This window comes from Coregonus clupeaformis, chromosome 9, assembly GCF_020615455.1.
Source record: "Coregonus clupeaformis isolate EN_2021a chromosome 9, ASM2061545v1, whole genome shotgun sequence".
Lineage (NCBI taxonomy): Eukaryota > Metazoa > Chordata > Actinopteri > Salmoniformes > Salmonidae > Coregonus > Coregonus clupeaformis.
The window spans coordinates 50,206,763-50,220,128 of NC_059200.1; the positions used below are offsets into that span (position 1 = coordinate 50,206,763).

At 44.3% G+C, this 13,366-nt stretch overlaps 1 protein-coding gene across 2 annotated transcripts in view; it reads left to right on the forward strand.

Annotated features, from left to right (window-relative positions):
- Positions 1-13,366, forward strand: part of ppp2r2bb (protein phosphatase 2, regulatory subunit B, beta b) — a 91,593-nt gene that overhangs the window by 26,780 nt on the left and 51,447 nt on the right. The window contains exon 1 of one of the 2 annotated variants that reach the window (XM_041886598.1): positions 10,936-11,546. The exons of the other annotated variant lie outside the window; for it this stretch is intronic. Within the exon in view, the coding sequence (XP_041742532.1) occupies positions 11,477-11,546 (70 nt within the window). The 5' untranslated portion in view covers positions 10,936-11,476. Of the gene's footprint in view, positions 1-10,935; positions 11,547-13,366 lie in introns of those variants that run through there. 2 annotated transcript variants of the gene reach the window in all.

Sequence of the window (13,366 nt, forward strand, 5' to 3'; positions counted from 1 at the left end):
CTATATCTTGTAGACACTCAATGGAATTAATTTAAACGTCAAAGCAAATGTTACTTTTGGTTATTGAATCATTAAAATTGCCTATGGATAGAGCTAATGACTGAGTACGTACTAATTTCCATACTGGTTGGAGGTAAGCTACATTTCTATATTACTGGTGTAATAGCTCAGACTGTCCATTCGATGGTGCTGTAGGGTAAGACTTGGCTTCAGTATGTTACAGCAGCCTCAGACAAACAGGTTGTACAGAAAGGCTGTGTTTGACAACAAAAGACGGTGTTAAAGGATAAGCTGTGATTTTCTTGCTTGACTTCCCCCCCCACGGGCCCACATCCTGGAAGAGATGATTCTGATTTCTGTGTGTGTATATGTGCGCGCTTGCTTACGTTTTTGTGGGTGTATTTCGTGGGTGGGTGTGTGTTGTGTGCGTGCGTGCTTGCCTGTCTGCATGCATGTGTATTTGTTAGGGGGTTTGCGTTAATAAAAATGGCTCTGTTTAGAACCTCAATAATAATCATTCACTGTGTATACAATGAGCCAAGCCCACAGAATGGCATCCAATCGGCTGTAGCGAATGAGAATGAAAGGCTGTTCATGCTGTGAAATGAGCTGAGGGACTTAGCGCACTATCCAACTGGGAGATCTGACCAACCAGTTAAGCTCAAGGCTTTGGATGCAATTTAAACCTGACACTGAAGGGCGCTAAGGTCATTGATGTGGCGTTGAGCTGTAAAAAGGTCCTACAAAGCAAATAAATAAATATCCTTGTTTTCTCGATTATGAGCCTGTTGTTACATATCATACGTGGCTGTACCTTATTGAAAATGCATAGACGCTCATACAGTATAAAGCATCTCCCAATGACAGTAGAGTAGAGCACCTTTGTTTGTTTAATGAGGGGCTGTGTGTGTGTGTCTTCTCGTGTTGCACTGACACAGTTGTCATGGTGATGGGATGATCGCAGGGGCGCAGGCAGAGTCAGCTGGGGGCGGGACACCCCCAGCCACGGTCCCGTCTGCCTGATCCCCAGAATGCCCTTAGCCCCCGTCAGAGAAACGTCCGGCTGTTTCTCCTGTAGGCGGTGGTGGGGAGAAAACAACAGGTCTCCGTTTAGAGTGTGTGGCTCCTGCCATGAACTGGCCATATGGTGCTGGTATTAAGCTCCCTCTGCAGAGAGCTGAACCAGGCCTGCAGGCAGACAGGCCGACACCAGCTCATTCACAACACTTACTGACGAGAGTAGGAGCAGGAAGGAGGGGGCTGTCTATTGTTCCTTTTTTACTACTGCTACAACTACTCTCCTCTCTCCTCTCTCTCTCTCTCTCTCTCTCTCTCTCTCTGTGTCTCTCTCTGTCTGTCTCTCTGTCTCTCCTCTCTCTGTCTGTCTCTGTGTCTCTCTGTCTCTCCTCTCTGTCTGTCTCTATGTCTCTCCTCTCTGTCTGTCTCTATGTCTCTCCTCTCTGTCTCTCTCTGTCTGTCTCTGTGTCTCTCCTCTCTGTCTCTCTCTGTCTGTCTCTCTGTCTCTCTCTGTCTGTGTCTGTGTCTCTCTGTCTGTCTCTCTGTCTATCCTCTGTCTGTCTCTCTGTCTCTCTCTGTCTGTCTCTGTGTCTCTCTGTCTGTCTCTCTGTCTATCCTCTGTCTGTCTCTCTGTCTCTCCTCTCTGTCTGTCTCTGTGTCTCTGTCTGTCTGTGTCTCTCTCTGTCTGTCTCTGTGTGTGTCTCTCTCTCTCTCTCTCTCTCTCTCTCTCTCTCTCTCTCTCTCTCTCTCTCTCTCTCTCTCTCTCTCTCTCTCTCTCTCTCTCTCTCTCTCTCTCTCTCTCTCTCTCTCTCTCTCTCTCTCTCTCTCTCTCTCTCTCTCTCTCTCTCTCTCTCTCTCTCTCTCTCTCTCTCTCTCTCTCTCAACAGTGGGGATATAACCACTACATTGTAGATTTAGATCCTAATTTGATCCAACACTCTCTATGATTTAACCCACTTCAAAGCTTTAAAACATCTCAAGTAAGTTCCTATCCTTGTGCTTGAGTTCCCAGGGACATAGTGATGAGAACATTTCCCAACGTGCTCTTCCAGTCAGTACAGTACCACCACCATTCCCCTCTGTAAGCTTTAGTAGGGATCCTGATTGAATATTTGGACAGCTTAGCCTGGCACGGTGCTCTGTAGAATCATCTAGTAAAAGGGAATTACAGAATAGGAAAGATTAAATCCTGTTCTGTTTAGGCTCAGACATGATGTGTACATGTTCTATTTAGGAGGTTCAGTGTTCTGTGCTGCAGTTGGAGGGGAGCCGCAGTGTCTGCTGGGTGTCTAGGGAGCTGCCTGTGTCTGTCTGGCGCTAAGCCTTTACTAACTAGTCCTCCTGGGTCCCCCGAGTCCTGTTGACAGGTGAGAGACATCACTGTCACAGGTTCACTACCACTGTCATATAAATTATGTGGTGTGATCTGGACAGTAAAGGAACTGGAAAGGTTTTTCCATGGTACACAGCTGATGCCGGGAGGTTTTCATTAGAGATCAAATGCAATGTATCAAGTCCTCCTGGCCTCTGGTAGTATCTGGTATACTGCCAGTCCTTGCAACATGTAAGTTATTTCACAGAGAGGGTGTCATTTAATCAGAGAATGATCAAAAACTGTTGAAACAAAAGGTTAAGCCATACAGTTTAATTGTCTTGGTTCATCTGCTGCTGGCCTCGCTCGCCTGCATTTCCTGTCTTGGTCATCTATGAATAGACCAGATAGGGAAAGCATGAACCTGCTTCATTTATTGAAGTCAATCTGTCACAAGCCTTAATGTCATTTTGATTGATTGCCTTACTAGGTACCGCAAGTCATTGCGAATGTGACTGGAAGGAAGCGGTGGATGGGTTTAATGAGGCGTTGAGGCGACATAACCAGAACAGCCGCTGTTTATGAGCTGTCCGTGGTGCTGAAACGCATATCAGCTTCATTGACGAAAAAGCGCCGGAGATCTTTACCTGAAATGTATTGCTGCCTTTTAGTAATCTTTCACCACGTTTTAAAACTGCCTTGCATTTCTCCTTTTTGTGCACAACGAGAAGTGTGTGTCACTTTCCTATAAATTCATTAAGGCGACACATAGACCTTTGAGTTCAGGAGAGGGTTTTCTAAAGGATTAGGCTTTGGCTATTGATTTCTCGGCTCACATTGAATAAGAAACCAAGAGAACAAAGGGTAGGGTAGGAAAACATTAATTAAGCGTAGAAATTGACTGGTCATGCTGGGCGGATGTGACAGCTGTCAATAAGTCAAATGTATTGATGATGAATGTCGCGTCTGGCGAGTCACGCCACCCAGTGAGCGATTTCAGAGATTAGAGAGCGCATGAGGACCGTGGGACAGGTCACTCTGTCATCATCTGATCTGGATGGATCACAGATACAATATATGGCCTCTGTCACATGAACAGTATACAGGACTAGGCTGTAGAGAAAATACAAATCAGATGTACAGTTGAAGTCGGAAGTTTACATACACTTAGGTTGGAGTCCTTAAAACTCGTTTTTCAACCACTCCACAAATTTCTTGTTAACAAACTATAGTTTTGGCAAGTCGGTTAGGACATCTACTTTGTGTGTGACACAAGTAATTTTTCTAACAATTGTTTACAGACAGATTATTTCACTTATCACAATTTCAGTGGGTCAGAAGTTTACATACACTAAGTTGACTGTGCCTTTAAACAGCTTGGAAAATTCCAGAAAATGATGTCATGGATTTAGAAGCTTCTGATAGGCTAATTGACATCATTTGAGTCAATTGGAGGTGTACCTGTGGATGTATTTCAAGGCCTACCTTCAAACTCAGTGCCTCTTTGCTTGACATCATGGGAAAATCCAAAGAAATCAGCCAAGACCTCAGAAAAAGAATTGTAGACCTCCACAAGTCTGGTTCATCCTTGGGAGCAATTTCCAAACGCCTGAAGGTAACACGTTCATCTGTACAAACAATAGTACCATGGGACCACGCAGCCGTCATACCGCTCAGGAAGGAGACGCGTTCTGTCTCCTAGATATGAACGTACTTTTGACCTTGTGAAGATGCTGGAGGAAACCGGTACAAAAGTATCTATATCCACAGTAAAACGAGTCCTATATCGACATAACCTGAAAGGCTGCTCAGCAAGGAAGGAGCCACTGCTCCAAAACCACCATAAAAAAGCCAGACTATGGTTTGCAACTGCACATGTCAGGAATTGTGAAAAACTGAGTTTCAATGTATTTGGCTAAGGTGTATGATGAGAGAGAGAGAGAGAGAGAGAGAGAGAGAGAGAGAGAGAGAGAGAGAGAGAGAGAGAGAGAGAGAGAGAGAGAGAGAGAGAGAGAGAGAGAGAGAGAGAGAGAGAGAGAGAGAGAGAGAGAGAGAGAGAGAGAGAGAGAGAGAGAGAGAGAGAGAGTGTGTGTGTGTGTGTGGCTGGCATGTGTCCCGGGAGCTCAGGAAGATCTAAGCAGGCTGTGCACTGCGGAGTCCTCCAGACTGGCCCTGAGACTCTAATTGACAAACACGTAAACCAAAACAAAGGCAAAATCTACTCGTGTTTTGTAGACTTCAAGAAAGCATTTGCTTCAATTTGGCTCTAAGGTATTTTTTACAAACTAATAGAAAGTGGTATTGGAGGGAAAACATATGATGTTATTAAATCAATGTACGCTAAAAACAAATGTGCGATTAAAATCGGCAACAAGCAAACAGACTTCTTCTCTCAGGGACGTGGAGTGAAACAGGGCTGCCCAATAAGTCCAACACTATTTAACATCTACATTAATGAATTGGCAAAAACATTAGAAGAATCGGCAGCACCGATCAAGTGTCTGCTGTACGCAGATGACCTGGTGCTACAAATATAAATTCTATTTGGACACAGTTCTATTAGAACACACCAAACATTACACGTATCTAGGACTAAATATCAGCAATACAGGTAGCTTTCACATGGCTGTGAATGAGCTGAGAGACAAAGCAAGAAGAGCATTCTATGCCATTAAAAGGAATATTAAAATCGAAATTCCAATTAGAATCTGGCTCAAAATGTTCCAATCAGTTATAGAACCAAATGCTCTATATGGTAGCGAAGTTTGGGGTCCGCTCTCTAATACTGAATTTACCAAATGGGACAAACATCCAATCGAAATACTGCATGCAGAATTTTGCAAGACTGTATTGCAAGTGCAAAGAAAAACTCAAAATAACGCATGTAGAGCCAAATTGGGCCAATACCCCCTCCTTATTCAAATAGAAAAAAGAGCCATCAAATTTTACAACCATCTAAAAACAAGTGACCCCAAAACATTCCATCACACAGCTCTACTATGTCAAGAGATTAAACAAGAGAAGAGTCCCCTCAGCCAGCTGGTTCTGAGGCTCAGTTCACTAAACAAAACCAACCTCATAGAGCCTCAGGACAGCACTCAGAAAAACTGGCCCAACCAAATCATCACAAAGCAAAAATAAAAATATATCACCTATTGGAAAGACACCACAAAAAATCAAAGTAAACTTCAATGCTATTTGGCTCTAAACAGACAGTACATGGTGGCAGACTATCTGACCACTGTGACTGATAGAAAACTGAGGAAAACAATGACTAGGTACAGATTCAGTGAGCACAGTCTGGCTATAGAGTGAGTACAGGCTGTGCTCACTCTGCCCCCGGGGAGAGGTAGAGACAGAGCTGCATTTCCTACTACACTGTGAAAAATACTCAGACCTAAGAGAATCTTTCTTTCCCAAAATTATCATTCAGTACAAAGAATTTGAAACTATAAAAGAAGAAGAAAAAATCCAATATTTATTGGGTGAAATATTGGGCAGCCAAATATGTGTCCTCCTGCCACAACCTGAGGGACAGCCAGTGAAAAATGTAATGTAATATCAATAATATTTCCTGTTTTGTTTTGGCTTTCATACCATGTAATGTGTCTTCTCAGTCATGTTGAGATTGGTCGACTACTATTGCTTTAATGTATTGTTATTCTCATTAATATTGTTGTTGCTGTTAATGGTAATCCCATTTCCACTACTACTATTATTATTATTATTGCTGTTGGTCCCACCATTTTTGTTATATCTATACTTTGACAATGTAAGTCATTTTACTTGCCATGTCAATAAAGTCTATTGAATTGAATTGAATTGAATTGAATTGAGAGAGAGAGAGAGAGAGAGAGAGAGAGAGAGAGAGAGAGAGAGAGAGAGAGAGAGAGAGGGAGAGGGAGAGAGAGAGGTGCAGTAGTCATCATGATTTAAGAAGGACTATTAGATTACCCTCATGCAGGCTGCTTTTAATCCGCTCTCCCCCAGCCTGGCCTTTATCTTGTTTACCTTCTTTCTCTCTCTCTCTCTCTCTCTCTCTCTCTCTCTCTCTCTCTCTCTCTCTCTCTCTCTCGCTCTCTCTCTCTCTCTCTCTCTTTCTCTTTCTCTTCTCTCCCTCTCTCTCTCTCTCACTCGCTCTCTCTCTTTCTCTCTCTCTCTCTCTCTCTCTCTCTCTCTCTCTCTCTCTCTCTCTCTCTCTCTCTCTCTCTCTCTCCCTCTCTCTTTCTCTCCCTCTCTCTTTCTCGCTCTCTGTCTCTCTCTCTTTCTCTTTCTTTCTCTCTCTCTCTCTCTCTCTCTCTCTCTCTTTCTCTCTCTCCCTCGCTCTTTCTTTTCTCGCTCAGTCCATCTCATTCTGGCTGTTTCTGCAATCTGCGTTATTATGGACAATTCTAGGATTCTCACTGAATCCATTTTCCATCCTGTGAGTATGTGACCTATATTATATAAACTAACTGTAAGTCGCTCTGGATAAGAGCGTCTGCTAAATGACTAAAATGTAAAAAAAATGTACAATATTTAGCTCACCATGTATTTCTCTCTCCTCCACCCTCTATCACCCTCTCCTTCCTGTCTTCTAGTTTACTCTACCTTGCAGCTCCAAACCCCCTCCCCCTGCCTAAATAGATGACTTGGCTCTCTTCCTAACAGAAGTTTGTGGAGCATATCGGGGTGTCTGAGTTGACAGGGGCTCGGCAGAACTGATTTTCTAAATTTCCCCTCTCGTAGCTAATTCAGATGATGTTACTGCTATAAGAACATTTTCCATAAGGCAACCTCTGAAACCTCACCACCTGCGGAGAATATATCAACAATCAAACCCACAAAACCATGCCCTTATGATTAGCTTTTTCATTTTTTTCTTCAAAATAGGTCTTTACCTGCATCTTTCTACGCTTAACAGTCGTTATTCAGGAGGGCAGTTTTGACAGTTCTGCAGTCGGTGAGGTCTTGTTGTAACATTCTTTTATATACAGTACAGTGATACTGTAAGCTGATTCCAGGTCAGTAGTTCATATCCAGAGCTGGCCTATCAGGAGTGGTTATTTCATTTGGAGCTGGCAGGGCGCTTTTTACCAGGTTCTCCTGCTCCTGGCGAACGTCTCCCTCTGCTCCTCCTCACCGCGGCAGCTGGCCAGATCTTCATATGGCTCAATCCTATTTGCTATCAATTCAATTAGGCCACCCAGAGCCCGCCACTTTGTGCTCTGCATTTGTAATCACGGATGCTCCATTAGTGCTCTATAGGGTTAGTCTGGACCATGTGTCTCGCTGTGTTTTATGTAGTGATCTCTCTTAACTCTCCATGCTGTGTGTCCCTCTATAGGGACTGCGAGATCATCAAGACCTGCCTGACGTTTTCTGTTCCCATGGATGCAGAGATAGAGTTATGACTCAGTGCCTGGCCTGCTGAGGTATGAGCCCAGCCTCAGTGTTTAAGGGCAGGATGGATGGCTAGGAACCATAGCACTGCACAACTAGAGCTGTGGAGCTGTGGAGCTAGCTACCTCTCCTGGGTGAACAGAGCACACTGACTGAGGTGGTGGCGCTGGGCTTGGTGTGGATGGGAGGAGGGATATGGAGAGAGAGATGGGGGATGGGAGAGAGGGAACACAAAACATCAGGAGTATTCCCCATAGCCACTGCAGCAGCCAGGAGCCAGGAGGGCACAGGGGTTAGGTTGAACGTCAGAGCCAATTTGGAGGCAGACCCTGGCCATGTTCTCTGTGGAGAACAGCACTGTGTGTTCTCATCAGGCTCCATCCCCAGGTCATGTAATTACGACGGCATCCACAAGAGCGATTGTGTGCTATAATTAGGTAATTATTGTCTGTGTGTTTTCGATGAGTGGAGCTGTGGTTCTCACAGCTTAGAAGCAGGAGTCCCATTATAAGAGGAGGGATGCTGACACTTGTATTGTGCTGGAATACTCTGCAATATGCACTCCAATGACTGATGATTCTGAGATCACACTTACAGTACCAGTCAAAAGTTTGGACACACCTACTCATTCAAGGGTTTTTCTTTATTTTTACTATTTTCTACATTGTAGAATAATAGTGAACACATCAAAACTATAAAATAACACATATGGAATCATGTAGTAACCAAACAAGTGTTAAACAAATCAAAATATATTTTAAATTTGAGATTCTTCAAATAGCCACCCTTTGCCTTGATGACAGCTTTGCACACTCTTGGCATTCTCTCAACCAGCTTCATGAGGTAGTCACTTGGAATGCATTTCAATTAACAGGTGTGCCTTCTTAAAAGTTAATTTGTGGAATGTCTTTCCTTCTTAATGCGTTAAAAGACCAAGTCCATATTATGGCAAGAACAGCTCAAATAAGCAAAGAGAAACGACAGTCCATCATTACTTTAAGATATGGGTCAGTCAATCCAGAAAATTTCAAGAACTTTGAAAGTTTCTTCAAGTGCAGTCGCAAAAACCATCAAGCTCTATGATGAAACTGGCTCTCATGAGGACTGCCACAGGAATGGAAGACCCAGAGTTACCTCTGCTGCAGAGGATAAGTTCATTGGAGTTACCAGCCTCAGAAATTGCAGCCCAAATAAATGCTTCACAGAGTTCAAGTAACAGACACATCTCAGCATCAACTGTTCAGAGGGGACTGTGTGAATCAGGCCTTCATGGTCGAATTGCTGCAAAAAAAAACTCTAAAAATAAAGAAAAACCCTTGAATGAGTAGGTGTGTCCAAACTTTTGACTGGTAGTGTATGTGTGTGTACACAGTACACGCAAACATGAACACGCTCACAACTGCTCAGTCAGGAAGTGGTAGGCCACGCAAGCTCACAGAATGGGACTGCTGAGTGCTGAAGCTCGTAGCGTGTAAAAATCGTCTGTCCTCGGTTGCAACACTTGCTACCGAGTTCCAAACTACCTCTGGAAGCAATGTCAGCACAGGAACTGTTCGTCTGGAGCTTCATGGCCGAGCAGCCGCACACAAGCCTAAGATCACCATGCGCAATGCCAAGCGTCGGCTGGAGTGGTGTAAAGCTCGCCGCCATTGGACTCTGGAGCAGTGGAAACGCGTTCTCTGGAGTGATGAATCACACTTCACCATCTGGCAGTCCGACGGACGAATCTGGGTTTGGTGGATGCCAGGAGAACGCTACCTGCCCCAATGCGTAGTGTCAACTGTAAAGTTGGGTGGAGGAGGAATAATGGCCTGGGGCTGTTTTAGTTCCAGTGAAGGGAAATCTTAACGCTACAGCATACAATGACATTCTAGACGATTCTGTGCTTCCAGCTTTATGGCAACAGTTTGGGGAAGGCCGTTTCCTGTTCCAGCATGACAATGCCCCCGTGCACAAAGCGAGGTCCATACAGAAATGGTTTGTCGAGATCGGTGTGGAAGAACATGGAATGTATATTTCTCTCAACCCTTACCACTATAATACAGAGGCATTGGATTGGAATCGGGTTTGGTCGGTGGTATATTTGACAGAAAACAGGCCAATAGAGGCTTCAGTCAACAGACTGCTGCTTTGGTTGTATGTCCTGGAAGCAGAAGCTTTAATTAAAGCAGTCAGATTATTGATCTCAGTCTTGGCTTCCTCAAGGCTGCTTCCACCCCCTACAGTATCATTGCAGAATAAAATGGTCTCTCTGCAAGCCCCTTAGAACCCTGTGTGTGCGTGTGTGCGTGTGTGTGTGAGGATCAGGGCTTATGTGTTGTCACGCTAGTGTGTGCCTGCCTGTCTGTCTGGATACAGAATAATACATCTGCTCCCTCCTCCTTCCCAAGGACAGCAATGAGCTCTGCCTGTTAATGTCATCCATCAGAAGGCCTCTCTAATGCAGTCTCCCACTAATAGAGCACATCCCAGTGTGGTGATTCTGGAGAAAATCAATGCCTTTTTAATTCCCGCTTCCTGTTGCTTATACCCGTCAGTGCCCAAATAGAATTATCATAACAGTTTGTTAAGACCCCATGACGGCAAAGACAGATTCTATACCATTTAGAGTGAATGTCAACCCAGATGATTCAGTGGCTGGTGAGGACTATCTCCTAATTAAAAGGATTACGGGGTTGAGGGGAATGGTTTGTCATGGTGCGGAGACAATTAGATTGGGAATATTCAACTGGTCATAAGTGGGGTGGATGGAACTTATTTTCATGGCCTGCATCAGTGACCTTCACCATTGGGGGATGTAGAGAATGGCTGTGATTTATCCAGACCTAGCTGAAGGGCAGTGGGCTGTTAAAACATTCTCCTACAGCACAGATTATTTAACATGTAGGGGCAGGATGGGTAGGGGGAGGTCTCTGACAGCCACACACCACCACCACCACCATGCCCAAACCCAACTAGGGGAAATTACAGCGTGGGCACACATACACAGAGACACAGGCAGACAGGCACACACACACACACACTTTTTGGGGTAACAATTATCAGAAAGGATTTGAATGGTATCCTTTATATTGTATGTTTGTTGATCAACAAAGATAACATATGTGGCCACCATATCCCCCTGATATGAGGGTGCATCCGTACGCGCTGCCCCCGCATGTGCGCACACATCACTGTGATGCTGACGCAGGTCGACAGAGGCAAGCTGTCTGGGCGGAGCCAGTAACGCAATGCGCGAATGGAGCAGTGGCAACAGCAGGCTGGCAGTGAAGCACCCGGTGAGGTTTGGCGGCAGAGCGACACGTCGAGGTGAAACGGGGTGATCCAAGAGGAAACTGGCCCTGCGATGCAAGCAGACTGAGGCAAAATAAGAACCTGCTCACACTGCTCTCCCTGCACTGATTTCTTCACTGCTTTATTGCGCCTCTGGCAATGGAGAGGAAATGCGCAGCTATTTTCTTGCTGTCCGTTTTATAGTTCGTTTTCTGACACTTTAATCTGAGCCTATTATTGCCTGACACCCAACGACACACCGAACGTCTCGAAAGGGACAGGCTCTTTCTTCCTATGATATTGAATCGAACGGTTATTTATTCGTTCAGGAGCAAACGGTGAGGTTTCTGCCTCTTTTCCACATTCTTATTTCTGGAAAGGGTCGAATCATGACGAACAGCGCGCAGCTTGCGCCGACCCTGTGCTGAAGCGATGTTTCAGGACCATGGATACTTGTTTCTCTGTTTCTGGCTTACAAAATAAGTGTCACAAATGGATGAAGAAATCGACACCCGCAAAATAAACAACAGCTTCCTCCGGGACCACAACTATGCAACTGAAGGTATTGTAATGATAGAGGCAGGGAGTGCGGCTCGAATCTTCAACCTTCTGGCCAGTAGCTCTGTGTGTCATCAACTGTTCCACAAAAGCATGCTCTATGGTACCCCATAGATAGACCTAAGTACGTAACTTTAGCGCCTATTGACGATAGTATCTTCTCACTGGGGGAGTTTTGTTAAGAGCACCGACAAGTTAAAACGCATCGCTTGCGGTACGGTTTTGGAAACATAAGGAACGTAGGCCTACATCTTTCATATCATCGAGAAATAATTTTCAAAAAAACAAAGGTTAAATTACTACACATGTTTATAGGGTTGGGGTTCCGACAAGGTCATATTTCCATGTTACAGAGCTTGTTTATGGAAAACATAGGAAGGAGGTGTACCTGTGGTAATGAGTTATCTGCGTCTCTGAACACCTGTCTTCAAATGGAAGACGGACGCCACAAACATGTTGTCACAGAAAAATAATGTCAGCTGCGACTGTGGTAAAATCGGTTAAAACAGTGTACATTTTTCATTTGTGAAATTATGTTTTATGTGATTTGGAGGTAGGGGGCTTTATGTTTCTAGAACCGTATCACAATTGAGAATTGATTAACGTTTAGATGGAGTATTTGGCTGTTTTGGCTGCCAGAGCCAATTCGCCTCTAAACAGAACACGTAAGGTCCTTGGGCTAGCTCTTTGGCAGAGTAGATAGCTACAGTATCTATCTATATTGAATGAATACATCGCTTTAAAGAGAATGTGAACCTGTGTTCCACCTGCGGCATGTGTAGGCTATCATCGGAATTGTTCTAATTTGGTATGCTACACAGTTTTGAGGGGGTGCGGCACATGACATTAGGAACAACAATGGTGTGTTACCATACTGAGTTGCATGGCTGCTGGAAGTTGTTTTGTGTGTGTGGGGGGGTTCTCCCGCTCTGCTGACGAGTATTTTTCTCTGCTCATACGGGAGTAATAAAGGCCTGGTAAACTAATGTTTTCAAATTATTTTTAATTTTTATATACATTAATTATTTTTTAATTGTGATTTTTCAACTTCCCGCGGAGTTGTCATGACGATGCTTGTCTGAAATGACAATAACATTTGGTCTATAGCCTAGGCTACTAGCCAGGCTACTGTACAGTCTCTTTCTCAGAAAAAATCCATTATGGAAGAACAAGTGTTAGGCTATATAGAATGAATGGCTGTCTTGCGTTAGCCTATAGTGTTGCATTATATATTGAGATGTTCAGATATTAGAGAATGCACAATGCAGTCACGGATATGTCAATTTCTGTGTATTCCGAATTAATCACTGAGGCTACGCACATCCCGATGCATGAGAAGCGGATCAGAGCAGACTCAGTGGGAGAATCTAAATTGCATTCTCCTCACTTCCTCTATCCTCGCCTCCTTCTCAAAACCCATTGGATGAGAAACAAGAGGTTCCTCCCCTTAGCCAAGATAATCCATCCACCTGACAGGTGTGCCATATCAAGAAGCTAATTAAACAGCATGATCATTACACAGGTGCACCTTGTGCTGGGGACAATAAAAGGCCACTTTAAAAGGTGCAGTTTTGTCACAAAACGTAATGCCACATTGCCAGAGAATGTAATGTTCATTTCTCTACCATAAGTTCATTTCTCTACCAACATCGTTTTAGAGAATTTGGTGGTACATCCAACCGGCCTCACAACCACAGACCACGTGTAACCACGCCAGCCCAGGACCCCCACATCCGGCCTCTTCACCTTTGGGGTTGTCTGAGGGGGGGTGGGGGGTGCTGAGGAGCATTTCTGTCTGTAATAAAGTCATTTTGTGGGGAAAAA